Genomic DNA, 14,870 nt, shown 5'->3' with positions numbered 1-14,870 from the left:
TCAAAATGTTTTGGAAATTTTATCAAGTATAGTAATTGATAAATTTACATATGGTTTACATTTCAAGTGTCTAAGGTTATTCGTTTTTCAAATCAAGTGAATATATCTAATGTAAAAATTTCAACTTCAAACGCTCATAAAAATTTAATTTGACTTTCCGGTAGAGATTTTTGTTTTTGATAAAACTAAACAAACTTATGAGGAATCTTTTATTAAATTTTCATGAATTTCTAATTCGAAATAATTTTCACATTTTCGTTATTTTTACGTCTTTTGTAAAAAATCGAACTCTAAATGCTAATAAAAAAATAGACACTGTATTTTTAATATTTTTTAACTGATATTCTAACAATATATATAAGGAGCCTTGTATTACATTTGCAAGATTTTTGACCAAACGAATACAATTTTATTGACATTTATAAACAAAAAAACTAAAAAAATTGAAATTTGAAATTGTCCGTAAATAGCTCAAAACGAGTCAAAATATTTTAAGAATATTATTATGTATAGAAAATGAGAATATAAACATTTAGTTAAATTTTCAAGTATTTTCAGTTATTCGTTTTGAATTTCAATAAAATAAGAAAATCGTTACATGAGAAATGATGGAGTGAATATCCAATGTCATAAAAATTTGATTTCGAACACTCATAAAAATTCAATTTGAATTTCGAATAGAGATTTTTTTTTATAAAAAATTAGACGAACTTACGAGGAATCCTGATTAAATTTTCAAATCATAGATTTAAAAAGAAAAATTTTTAAGAATTTCTAACATAAAATAATTTGCTCATTTTTTTCAATTTTATGTATTTTATATTTTGTAAATTAGAATTTAAATGCTTATAAAAAAAATGTAGCTATGTATTATTAATATTTTTCAACTACTGTTAGAAGCCTTTTATTAAATTTTCAAGCTTTTTTACACAACAAATCAACAAATAACATTTTATTGACATTTATAGAAAAAAAACCTAAAAAGTTGGAAACTGCAGAGTACCTATATATCCGTAAACAGTTCAAAACAAATTAAAATATTTTGAAAATTTTATGATGTATAGAAAATGATAATACAATATTACAGTGTACTCTCGGTAACTCAAAGTTCACGGGGAAAAAAATAATTGGACTAACTACAAATATATCGAGTTATCAAAATTTTAATGTAGAGGCGGAGCCAGGGTTTTTTTATGGTGGTGGGGCTAAATAATTTTAACTTGAGTTATTGAAATTCAAAAACAACAACAAAACAAAAATATTGAAAATATATTAACGTTGATTTGCCGTTAACATATTTACTATTTTAAATAATTAAAATTTGTAAGACAATTTCCGTATTTAAATTTAAAAAGGGTGGAAAAGCAAGTATCGCTCTGCTGTATAGTATAGTGATGGAGAGTAGGTCACTATAATGGATGTGTTAAATTTGAATACAATGACAGGTATCATTATTGTATACGAAATCGATTCTGAATGATGATGGAGATAATTTGTCAGTCTAGGATTATATTATATTATTAGCTATATTTAAATTGTAATATATTGACATATCGTTATTATTTTACGCAATTTCGTAAAATATTTAATTTCATACGCTCGTACATTTTTTTCTACATTGTCGCTGGAGTTTTTTTTTTACAGTGATTTGAAGAAAATAATGTTATAGAGAACCTTGTATTGGGTTTTAGATATAAATCACTTAAACATTATGAATTTTCAACTTAAAAATATCTTGCAAATTTTCGCGATTTTGACATATTTAGTAAACATTTGAACTTTACATGCTTAGCTTATAAACAACAATTATGACTAACAATTTTTGAATTTTTTTTTTACTACGCTAAGTGCAACTTATTATAAACCTTGTATTATATCTATTTAAAAAATTTTTTGAAATGCCAAATTTTTTTTATTGGCATTTCAAACAAAAAAACTTAGACATAGGTACATCGAAAATTTCAATTGTTAATAAATAGCTTAAAAAAGTCAAAATATTTAGACTTGGTGAAAATTTCAAGTATTTAAAATGATTTTTTGTGTTATACAGCAAAATAAAAAAATCGATATTTTCGAAAATTGATTATGCTTAAAAATTCCCGTTTTTCCGTTCCTTTTTTAGGTTTTTATTTGACGTTTTTGAAACTACTGGAAATTTTAACTCACCAAAGTATCATTTAGATTCATTTTCCATTTCAAAGAGGGGCTGAAGTTAAAAATTAAAGCATTATTTCTACTCCTTTAAAACGTGATGACATACACGAAAACAAGTTGGTGCATTTGGGAAGGTATAAATTAAAAATTCCTAGTAATTTTCTAAAGAGCAGGGAAAAATAGACATTTTCACGCAAAATCGATTTTTGACAAAATCACAAAATCAATTTTGGTTTATGGTGTAACTCTAAAACAAATGACCGTAGATACAAGGAATTTTAACTGTTTGTTTGTTTTATATTATAGAATTTTCTAAGCACGATAACATTTTTAAAATACTTAAATTATTTTTTATTTACTTTTTAAGTTTCCAATTTTTTTAGTTTTTTTTCTATGAATGTCAATCAAATATTATTTGTTGGGTAATAAAAACTTAAAAATTAAGGACGAGGCGCCTTATATAAATTATAATAATTGAAAAATATTAATAATACATTTTATACATAGTCAGTAATCACATTTTTTTTATAAGCATTTAAAGTTCGAATTTTGACAAAATATAAAATACAAAAAAATGAAGAAAATGTGCAAATTATTTTGTTAAAAATTCATAAAAATTTTTCTTTTTAAATCTAAAATTTAAAAATTTAATACAAGATTCCTCGTAAGTTTGTCTAATTTAAAAAAAAAATTACCTCTACCAGAAACTAAATTAGAATTTTTATGAGTGTTTGAAAAGTTCAAATTTTTACAACATTGGTATATTCACTCGATTTATTATGTACCTAGCGATTTTCTTATTTTGTTGTAATTAAAAAAACAAATAACTGTATCTAGATATTTTAAATAATTTACATTTTACACTATATTATGTCTATTTTATCAATTGCTATACTTGATAAAATTTTCAAAACATTTTCACTCTTTCTGAGCTCTTTACGGACATTTTCAATTTTTTCAATTTTTTATTCAATAGTTATTAAATTTGTTGGGTCAAGAAGCGTGAAAATTTAATTCAAGGCTCATGTAGATAAATCGTTACAATAGCATTTGAAAAATATTAAAAATAAATGGGTACAATTTTTTTTATAAGCATTTTAATTTTGAATTTTGAAAAAATTTGTCAAATTTTAAATTATTTTGTAGTTAAAAATATATATTATAATATATCAAGGCTGACTCTCCGTCTTCGATAAGATTCGTTTTTCTTATACAATGATATTATATCATTGAATTCAAATTTAACACAATAATCCAGTAAGTATATAGTGACTCATTTGTAACCTACTGTAAAGCAGATCGACACCCACTTGCCTACCTTTTTTTACTTATACAGTTATACTAATTTAAATTTAAAAAATTTCGTCTTGAATGTCAATACCCTAATTTTATAGAACAATTGCCTATAATTGAAAAAAAAAATTGTTTAAATCGTACGTTTTTTAGCCGATTTGTGAAAATTTTACGATATAGTATTATGTCGTAGTTCCATTTTGCGTAAAATACGATAGTAAATAAAATTACGAATTATAACATCGAAAAATAAAATAATATTATTTATTGACAAAATTATTATTTTCGTATTGACGTACTTGGCTATTTATAACCAGTGCGCGGCTGCGATAAATAACCAGTTTTGACCTATGGTGCGGTACGGCTGCATATGCAAGCGGGGTGGTGGAAGAAGTACTATTTCAGAACGCTGCCGCTGTAATCGCTTTAGCAGCACATGACGACGGCAAATTCGTAATTTTTTTGCCAAAAACATGCTTTCGTACTTCCAATAGTACTCAGGCCTCGTTGATCGTAGAAACATGATTTTGGTATCAAAATAATCACGAGAAGTTGTACTAAATATTCTTGGAACAGATTTTTGATATCTAAATTTGCCGATTTTATATGATTTTTTAAAAAAAAGAAAAATTTTACAAATTTCAAACACATATAAAATTGGAACGAAAAAAAATTTTAAAATTCTGTTCCAAGAATATTTAGTACAACTTCTCGTGATTATTTTGATACCAAAATCATGTTTCTACGATCAACGAGGCCTGAGTACTATTGGAAGTACGAAAGCATGTTTTTCGGTCGATTTTTTTCTACTGGGACGGCCTCTTAAGTACCTACTTAGTTTTTTTTAAACATGTATCTATTTTAATTTAAGAGAACAGATATCCAAGTACAGCATCTGGTGTTTGCAGTTGTCATTTTATAGATGTTATGAAAGCAAATTTTCCTACACTCTTATCCTATAGAAAAAATAGTTTCTTAAGCACCATTTCACACAACATTTGTCAATCATAAATGTTGTATAAATGTTTGGTTTTAGTTTGAATTCAAATATTTAATTTAAAAGTTAATACAAAATTGAATTTATATTTTATTTATTAGGTTTAGAATCGAAACATTAAATAATATTTAATAAACATTGAATTTTAAATGGAAAGTTGAGATCTTATAAATGTTAAAATTTAACATGTATTTTATATACTAAAATAAATACTTGTTAGAAATTCAATATTTATTGTACATTTGTTTTTTTAAATTAATATTTAATTGTATGCTGATTGAAAAAAAATATTTCATTTTCAATTAACATAAATATTTAATAACTATTAAAACAAAATTTGAATAAAAAATTTGTACCCAAGATTAGTTAAATTTATGAAATTGAACATTTATTCTTGATTTCAATACAACAAATTTAGTTTAAAGTTTCATTGAATAAAAAATATTGAACATAAAAATAATAATTTAATAATTAATCATTTTTCAAGATACTCTTAAAATGAACATAAGGAACAAAAAAGTGTTGTCTATTAGTGTCCTTTGCAATAATGTAGAATTTGTTAATTTGTTATGAACGGGTGAGGAGGGGGAATAATTTCCTTTGTAATTTTTATGTTTATTAAAAGGGCTAATATACAACGAAGTTTGTCGATTGCGTCCCAAATGCATGTAAACGAATTTTCGCCCACCTTTTCCGTGTTCCGATTGCGTCCTATTGTATAGTAGGTAAGCGTTAATGTGACCGATAAATTGACATATTAAATCTAATAATTTTGTCAAACATGGTGTGGAGGTATATTATTTAAATTATTTATTCCGATATATTTGGATTTATTTTTGCTTAATTATTATTATCAAAATAATTATTAATTATGACTATTCGTTTTACAAAATGTTATGCTTATATATCATACAACATGAGTGTAGAATACATATATAGTTTCATATGAATAATTAATCATTTTAAAATAAATTAACATTACATTTTTATATACCTATAATATACATATAAAGTTATTTGTAAACAATACAGTGATATACACCAGAAAGCTTTTAAGTACCTATCATATTATATATTATTCTTACCAAAAATTATATACCAGAGACATTATACGTTTCACCATTATTAGAATAGTTTTTCCACCTACAGTAGAAAGACGTTTTACCTAGAAAATAACAAATTAATTATCTGCTAGTCTATCTAGACAAAAATTTAAGGTAAATATATTAATTTTAAGATTATAATATAGTGTATATTATAATATGTATACTTTGGTACAAAATTATTACGATAGATTTTATCTTCTGATATCTTAGTCTCAACTTCTATCAGTTCTTCATAGGCTTTAATAAGAAAAATCTTTGTCAAACTGCGAAACTTCATAATATTCAGTGTCTGATACTGTTTTTTTTCGTCTTCAAGTAATTTTATTATCGTATTTAATTTTTTATTGATTGTATGCATTTCATATTTCATCGTTAGAAGCTGATGGAGGACAGACTTCATGAAGTTATTGTCTGTTAATATAATTGGTTTTTTTTTTTATTTAATTTAACATTATGTACTATTGCTAAATAATTTACAAGCTATTTCAATAAAACAAACAAAATAATCAGGAGAACTCAATAATTATGATAAATGTAAAACAAATGAAAATATATTTGTGAATACTAAAAATTAAAATTATAATTACCATTTATAATAGAATTGTTTGGTGTACAGGCGGCTAAACTTGAATCACACTTATGTAACTTCGGACTTATATTAACATCATCAAATAGGCTCCTTTTTACACCTTAAAATGTAGATATTTGATTACCTATTAAACATGAAATATAGTCTAATGCATATTAAAAGAAAAATAAATTAAATTTTTATTTTACACTACCCTGTGACTGAGATGTTTATTGGTGACATAATAACACTGCCGTTATCAGATTTGTTTCCTAAAAAAAAAAATTACATGATGTAAATTAAATTAGGTTAGTAACAAATTATAATTATAATTTTTAATTTATTAATAGAAATTTTAAATAAGTACCACTAATCAGCATTTTTGGAATCGATTTGTTCATAGTTTTTAAAGGTGTGACATTATAAATATGAGTTACTGCTTTAGAGGATGTAGAAATATCATCATTAAATTTAGCTACAGGGCTCATTTTGTCTATATATATAAAATATTTAACTTAATCAATGTTATTTATTGATAAAATTTAATTTATTTACCAACCTGGTGCAATATTAGCCCATCAGGTCAACGTTCAAAATCAATATCCTGTCTTAAAAATTTGATGTTTCTGTTGTCGGCTACTATGTCTTTATTAGGACTAGAATCTGAATCTTATAAAACATGAAAAATAAACCACTTGCCTGCAGAATGATTACATGGTATTGAATGTTTGTTCATGTCAGATGTGTCAGATTGTTCACTATCTATAAACAACAATACTTAATTAAACTATAATATATGATGGTAGCATTATAAATTAATATTAATAAATAAAAATCAAATGTATACATTATAGAAATAAAATTGTTAAAAATGTTTATTTTTTGAAAAATTATATCAACTGTATCTAGACTAAATATACCAGATTGATTACAAAAGAAAGCATGCGGGAAATGATACGAGAAGTTAACTCAAATCCTGAAACAGTTAATGAACAATGGAAAATAATTAAACATGACCTTGGAAAAGTATCAGAGAAAGTGTTAGGAAAATCCCACACAACGAATAAACCTTGGTTTAATACTATATTCCAAGAAGCTCTCGACGGAAGAAAAATAGCAAGAGAAAGATGGCTGAAAATTGGGAAAAAGAAAGTTTTTTACATTAAAAAGAAATGAAGCTCATAACATTATTAGATGTGAAAATAAAAAGTATGTTCAAAATATAATAAAAGAAACAGAACAAGATTACAGAGCACACAAGACGCGGCAGCTGTATCACAAGGTAAATAACTTTAAAGGAGGGAAGAAATATTTTTGAAAATAAGCCTTGTGACGAACGAAGAAGAAATAATGGAGAAATGGGCTGAATATTTTGAAAAACTACTTAATTGCGGAGAACCAGTAGACACATTTACATTTAAAAATGGAAGCAACGAACCCAATGATGATTCCTGTCTAGCCCCATTAAAGCAGGAAATCGAGCAACAAATTCAAAGACTCGAAAACCACAAATCACCCGGGATGACCTTCAAGATATTAGGTATTAAAGCATTCAGATAGCTCCATGATAGAGAGCATATACTTGTTAATAAAAGAAATGTGGGAAAAGAAAACTTTACCGGTAGATTGGGAAATAGCATATATATGCCCAATTCATAAAAAAAGGCGACAAACAAGTCTGTAGTAACTATAGAGGAATAGTTCTGCTAGATAAAACATATAAGGTATTGTCATATTGCATCCTGGATAGAATTAAACCTCTGGCCGAAGAAGTGGTGGGTGACTATTAATTCAGATTCAGGCAAAATAGGTCAACGATGGACCAGATCTTTATAATCAGACAGCTATTCCAGAAAAACTGAGAATACAATAAGGAACTCCATAAGAGCTTTATTGACTTTCAAAAGCCGTATGTCAGTATAGATAGAACTAGCATAACCGAAATTTTGAAGCAATTCCATTTCCCAAGGAATATAGTACATTTAATTGAAGCTAGTATGAAACAGACTAGAGTTAAAATCAAAGTAGGAAACGCAACATCAAGAATGGTGGAGGTAAGAACCGGACTCAGAAAAGGTGATGCACCGGTGAACATTTTTGACGAGTTTAAAATATAAATATTGACTTACTCAAATAAATTAATGAATTTCTCAAGCCATTTAAGTCTGCTTCTGATGAGTTGGAAGGAGTTATTAATCCTACTATACATTAAGTTCTTTTATACAAAGTTGTTCTTAAAAAACACATTAACAAGTATTATTGTAATTTTGAAGATGTGTTTGATTCATCAGGTGAATTATATTCTACATCAATAATTAAAAAATTAGAGAAATTTTTAATAAAAAATTCATTATGAACAGGACACGGAATTACATGTTATTTTTAGACAAATTTAAAAAAAACTTGAAAATGGTCCGAGGAAAGTGAAAGGAAAAAGATTTTAAACAATGTTAAGTTAGAGATTCTAAAAATAGAAGCAGCACAAAAGGACGAAAATATAGAAAGTTGTAACGTGAGATGTACATTAAGCAATAATTATAACAAATAAAGGTATCTTAGCGTGACGCGCCGCGCGCCTAAAGTTACTCCGTTGACGCCGTTATCATGCGCGAAGCCCTACGCGCGACGATAACCGCTGCTAGCAACTGCCGATAAATTATGGACAAAGAAAGCTACTCTCGTTCCTTAGCTCTGGCTAGATGGTCATCAAATACCATCCTCTTTTTTATACTATAGTTGTCTACACCATCGTTATGGAGTAGAGCGCCCAGGATCGTTTCCCCGGCGGATATGCCGAGGAAGGGGCAACAACGATGTAACATGGTGTTTTTTGGTATTTTTAGTTATATATATATATTGTTATATCCGGCCGGTATGTGAGTACTTTTATATTCCTTATATCTTATAAAAAAAAAAATAACATTATATATAATAAATTATGATTGTAATGTATACCCTCGACGTCTACGAACGCCGGGGCCCCCTCATGAGGTTGTTTTAGATATATAAAATTATAATATATTAACAGTATAGGTCATTAATATTTTATTCCGATTTTTTTTAAGTCCGAGTTTTATGCCGTTTGGCTTTCTCGGCACAAAATTAAACTTTATATATCTCCACAAAACGACCTAAATTATTTCCTCCTATTGTTTCTCATCTTTGTATATAAATCCACAATACTCCGGCTCAATAGGGCCTCGGTTTGTGGTTGGCGACCTTCTTAAATTATAAAGTGTCTGTCATTGGGGCTCCACGAATAGTGAAGTGTCTCAAAGTTATCTGATCATCGAAGATCCTGTAGCTGTGACTACATTAGTCTTCTGAACGGGAAAATGATGTACCAAAATCAAAATAGTTGTATGAGCAGGAAATGGATGATTATTTGACATGTTTTGTTGGTAATAATGTAGATACGAATAAACTCAGTCTCTGGATAAGTCTAACTGAGAAATTTCCATTACTTTCCCAATTAGCTCACCAAACTATCTCTATATCAGCATTTAGTGCAAGCAGTGAACGAATTTCAGTGTTGCAGGGAGGATAATTGAAGAACGTAGAAGTCGTCTAAAAGGAGAAACAATCGACTTACTTATATTTTTACACGACTTCTTTAAAAACACAACATCACCTACTACCTATCCAACAACATTAATTAATATATTTTTTTTTTTTAAAGTAAATATAAGAGTTTCAAGTGAGTAAATGTAATTGTAAATTTATAAAATAAAATTAACCGTTGGTATTCTTAGTTAATATTCAAGATTTTTTAATTCCTGTACTTACTACTTACCTTTTACCTTAGTAAAATAAAAAAAAACAAAACTCATTAAAATCTTCATAAACATGAAATCATAGTAATGAAGCTTACATTTGAGAATGTTTAAATCATTGTAAATAGTTATTTATAATTACGAAACTATAGATAAAAAATATAAAATAAATATCCCCGGTGGAAGTAATGTCAAAGTAATCCTTACCAGGCGTTATGGTTAAACCAAGATGTTGGATACGGTATTATCAGCGTCGGACAGACGTCGCGGCGAACTTGTGATTCCGCAACGCGATGTCTTATCTTCACGGACCGGACGCGTTTACGTCGTATCGCAAGTTGACCATTACCGTGCGTCCGACGTTGTATCTTTTAACTATCATCATTTTTTTGATAAGATATCAGCATGCTCGTGTTTTTTTTTGCGTATGTTGTTGTTGCGTTTTTCAATAATATATATTTTTTTGGTTCTCGTCGACTTTTTTGGTTTTCAAGTGTCGTCGTGTGTGCGCCCTCGCCGCCATCGACGTTTTACGGCCCGTCGTGGTTATTTTCGTCGTGTGTGCGCCATCGTCGCTACCGACGTTTACGCCCGTCGCGGTGTTTATTTACTTTGGAACGAATGCAGTTTAGCTCCCAAGCGATTTTTTGAAATTTTTTTTTTTAAATGTTTGTTTTTGAATGCCTAATTTGATGGTACTTTCAAAAACAGCCGGTCGAACTTATTTTGGAAGTTATGGTATAAAAACTTCAAAATGCTCAATTTTTTCAAAAATCGTGTTTTTGAATTTAAAATACCAAAAATTTAAGTTTTTAGAATTTTTTTTTTTTTAGAAATGTTTGTATTTATATGCTCAACATTTTGGTGGAATCAGAATTTGCCTATCGTACTTACTTTTTATGTTATTGTTAATAAACCACATAAAACTGAATTATAATGTTATTTCAAACATTTGCATATTTGAGAAACTCAAAATTGATTTTTTTTTCGATGAGTAATAACATAAATAAGTAAATCAGAACTGACTTATATTTTTTGGTTTGGGAGAAATTGGTTTACACGTGGAACTCCGCTAGTGTTTTCGGCGCAGAGCCCGCGTCGGCGCGCCAAAATTACGTACGGTCGACAAAAGCGACCCGAGGTACTTTTCCGATGTCAAATACCAGCTTACAATGGCATTGAACGTGTTAAAAATAATAAGCAATAACAAATCAAAATGTATAGATTTAGATAATGTATATTATATTATATCAATATCGTCGTCATCAGAAACGTCGACCCCATCGTTGTTATATTTATTTGGATCGTATTAATTACCGGCTAAACGGAAAAATTCAATAATTGGGTCTAGATTTAATATACGGCATTTTTTTAAAAACATAAATTTGGCCATGTAGCCGCCATAGAAATGTTTTTTCCTTGAGTATTGAGACAGTGAAGCTTTTGCATGTCTCTCTCCACATCCCGTTGAGGGATCAACGGTGTTAGTGTGGGCGCCTGTATTTGGGTCTTTAAAGTTCACTGAATGATTAACTTTAAAATATATGAAGCCCTCATCATTCAAACAGTCATAACTCTGCAATACAGTTATATATAAACAAAATGTGAAACCGAAAAATAGATTGATAAAGTACATACTTTCCAACAATCGCTTATTATCTGCATTCCAGGCAGCACCCACTCTTTAATTATAGCTAGCAATGTTTCCTTATTCCGCTTTTCGACAGGAATTAGAAAACACGTTCCATTATCTCTTTGTATACCACCAATATCCACTGACCCTCGACTGCATGTCCTCTATGGTATTTGCGTTTTCCAAATTTGGACTCATCGATCTCAACCGTTTTATCCACTCCTCCTAATCGTTATATTAAAATATTCAGACACAGCATATAGCGGGGCAATATCGATGCATGGGTAATAGGTATTAAAATAATTATAAAAAATAAATAAAATAAAAAGCTTTTTTTCTAATTTACTTCATATATTTCAACAGCTCTCGAATAACTAACATTATTATGAAGATCATCTTGAACAGCACTTCTTAAATTATCCACACACCAATTTTTCCGAGTAGTTTTTCTAATATAATTTCGAACCATTATTAAAAGTTATATTAATAAAAGTATTAGGTAATTAAAATACGAAAGTAATATTTTCAAGCTGTATTTATTTGTAATTAATTAAATAGGTTCATCTATAACCAAACATAAACTAAATTGATATTAATAAGTAGAAATAAAGTAATACTAATAAACAATCGATTTTGCCCCAAAGCGTTTTATTTATAAAATTGTTGTTTACTGATACAATCTTGTAGATAAAAATAGTTTATTGAGTGCAAAACAATCTTTACAAATTGTAGATTCATACTAAATGTGTACGATACGTCTTGTAGTTAAATCTTAAATTCAAAATATATAAATATAGTAATAATTACCTTCAAAATGATCATCTTTAAATAATAATTCAAATAACAACGTTGCAGTAGATGTTAACAGTGATACCAACATTTTTCAGGATAAGGAATAATATAAATTTAAAACTGATAATTTTCATCCATACAATAATGCGTAATAAGCTATATCGGTTTTACCCCAGTATCCGTTTTGCCCCGTGTTTCATTATCATGCCATCGAAAACCACTTCACGTTGAAAATACGCCCAATCTACGGCGGTATGTTGAGCAATCCCTAACTCCTCGGAAAGGAACGATAGAGATACACTTTTTGTCCATAAGTACGTAAAACTAACAATTGTGTACAATGATATGTGGGACTTGCAGAAAAATGTATCTTTCCTTATGGATTGATAAACATCACATTTTACCTTTGGAAAAATACAGTTTATTAAATAAAATCTATTTTTTTAGGAGGCCAAAAGTAATAAAAAAAAAAAAAAACCCGATGGGGGGGGGGCATGGGTAAATTAATAGAACGATTACAATATCAAACTATTGGGAACTGAAAAACTGCATTTTCAAATAATAAATTTTAGAATTTACTTTTTTTCGACTTGAATTTGTAGAATATTCTCGACATCTCCATACATATCCGTCCAAACAATTTGCTCTCAAACATAATTTAAGGTAATGCCCGTTATCACATTTTAGTGTATTGTTTTTGGCAATTAGTGCCCAAGACTGCAATTTTTCAAGCACTGCTATAGAAACATCCCCATGACGTTTTCGCTCAAAAAGCTCGTAAATATCAATAACATCGAGAGGCATGTTTTTAACAGTTATTAGGTAATAGGTATAGTACACAAGACACAAGTTCGACGCAAGTTCGCAACTACGACAACGACTGCGAAATAACTCGATAATATATAGGTATTATAAGTAATCTTTAATCGTGGTCTTTTTTTTAGTATTATTATTTATTATTATTAGTTACAATCATGAAACTATTATAGCTCAACATAATCATCATTACAGTAATAGGATATTATAAATAATATAAACATTAATTAAAACTAATATATTTAATCAGTTAGAATTTAAAAATGGATCAGATAATTATAATGAGGAAATAATATTATGCAGTAAAAATGGATCAGATTATTATAATGGAGATATATGTATTGGACGAAAATAATTATGGACAGATAGTGCCTTTGGCGACGAGTGTATTTAGAATTGAAGAAAGAAATACGATTAGTGGACTGATTAATAAATTTAGGGCCGATTTCACCAACACAGTTAATCGCGGTTAGCTCACCTTAATCACAATTAACAGTGATAACCAGAGATTTCATGCTCTTTATTAGCATTGACACTTACTGACTGAAGTGAAGCGATTTTAGTTTCTAGAAGAGTCTGTGATGCTGATTAAGTTAAGACTGGTCTTCATCGGGACACAACATTTTTAGTGTCGCCTGGACTTTTGCGAATTTTTGGAGATGCAGCAATAGGGGACTGCAATTCCGTTGCTGTGCTGGTGTTGGGCAGAAGACTGGATGCATAGGGTAGTGTCTGGGAAAATGATTGTGAAGGTTGGCGGAGAGCAGCAGACATTGGAGCCTTCAGCATGGCTGGGCTATACTGCGACCACTCATTATCAGTTGTCATGCTGCTTTGTTTTTTCATAGCAAATATTTCCTCCTCATCTTTTTCAATTGTTTTATTTTCATAGTCATCAGTTATAGGTTCTGATGACTTTATTGTCTATAATAGGGTGAAAGTTTAAAATATTTATTTTAGTAAATAATGTAATTACTATCTATTGAAATAATAGTTTGTAATTATTTGACTTGGAACGTCTGCATTGTCATCAAACATATTACAAAAGGGTTCAACATGTGGTCGAATTAGCCCCACAACTGTTTCGATTACAGGATCGGCTAAAATTGTCTTGGCTTTACCTCCTCCTGTGAAAACCATACATTAGTTTACATCAATATTTACATAATGTATGACATGGGATATAATACCTGTGCCATATAAATTGTCTGCTTGCGCAGCAATCGCCAACTTAGCCCTTCTCTTAAGGTTCTCCCACAGCGTTTTCAAACTCTGAGAATCTCTGTAACAGGTTGAAGAAGCTGCGGCAAATTCTTCTTCAATAGTTGCCCACCTCTGGTTCTTGGCTTCATATTTACCCTGTCAGTTTTTTTCGATTCGATCACACTAAAATATCGAGTGACGATTTCTATAAGTACACATTTTTCAGAGTACTCGAAACTACGTTCCCGTTTCCTCTTTAAAATGTTTATAGTTTCCATATTTAAAACAGTTAAAAATCAAATAAACAAAACTGAAAAACAACGAACTGTTTCAAATTTCAAATAAAACGATCGAGAACTGAAATTGATAAATAATAATGTCACTGTTATTATATTTCGTAGGCCACAGCTGTTTGGTACCTAGGAACACTAATCATGGTTAGTAGAGTTAATCACGGTTACCGTAATCATGATTACTGTAACCACGATTAATGCATATATGGTGAAATCGGCCATTAGACGGCGCCGCATACTAT

The 14,870-nt window shown here is 28.9% G+C and overlaps 1 protein-coding gene across 1 annotated transcript; it reads right to left on the bottom strand.

Moving 5' to 3' along the window:
• Positions 1–8,374: 8,374 nt before the first annotated feature.
• On the bottom strand, positions 8,375–13,120 carry LOC132925296 (uncharacterized). The gene is given in 6 exon segments (XM_060989704.1): positions 8,375–8,421; positions 11,209–11,467; positions 11,530–11,660; positions 11,663–11,754; positions 12,500–12,720; positions 12,896–13,120. Coding segments are annotated over 6 exon segments (975 nt in total).
• Between the last annotated feature and the right edge of the window lie 1,750 nt (positions 13,121–14,870).

Source organism: Rhopalosiphum padi, chromosome 3 (genome assembly GCF_020882245.1).
Source record: "Rhopalosiphum padi isolate XX-2018 chromosome 3, ASM2088224v1, whole genome shotgun sequence".
Taxonomy (NCBI): Eukaryota; Metazoa; Arthropoda; class Insecta; order Hemiptera; family Aphididae; genus Rhopalosiphum; species Rhopalosiphum padi.
This window is presented reverse-complemented; position numbering and strand designations above follow the sequence as displayed.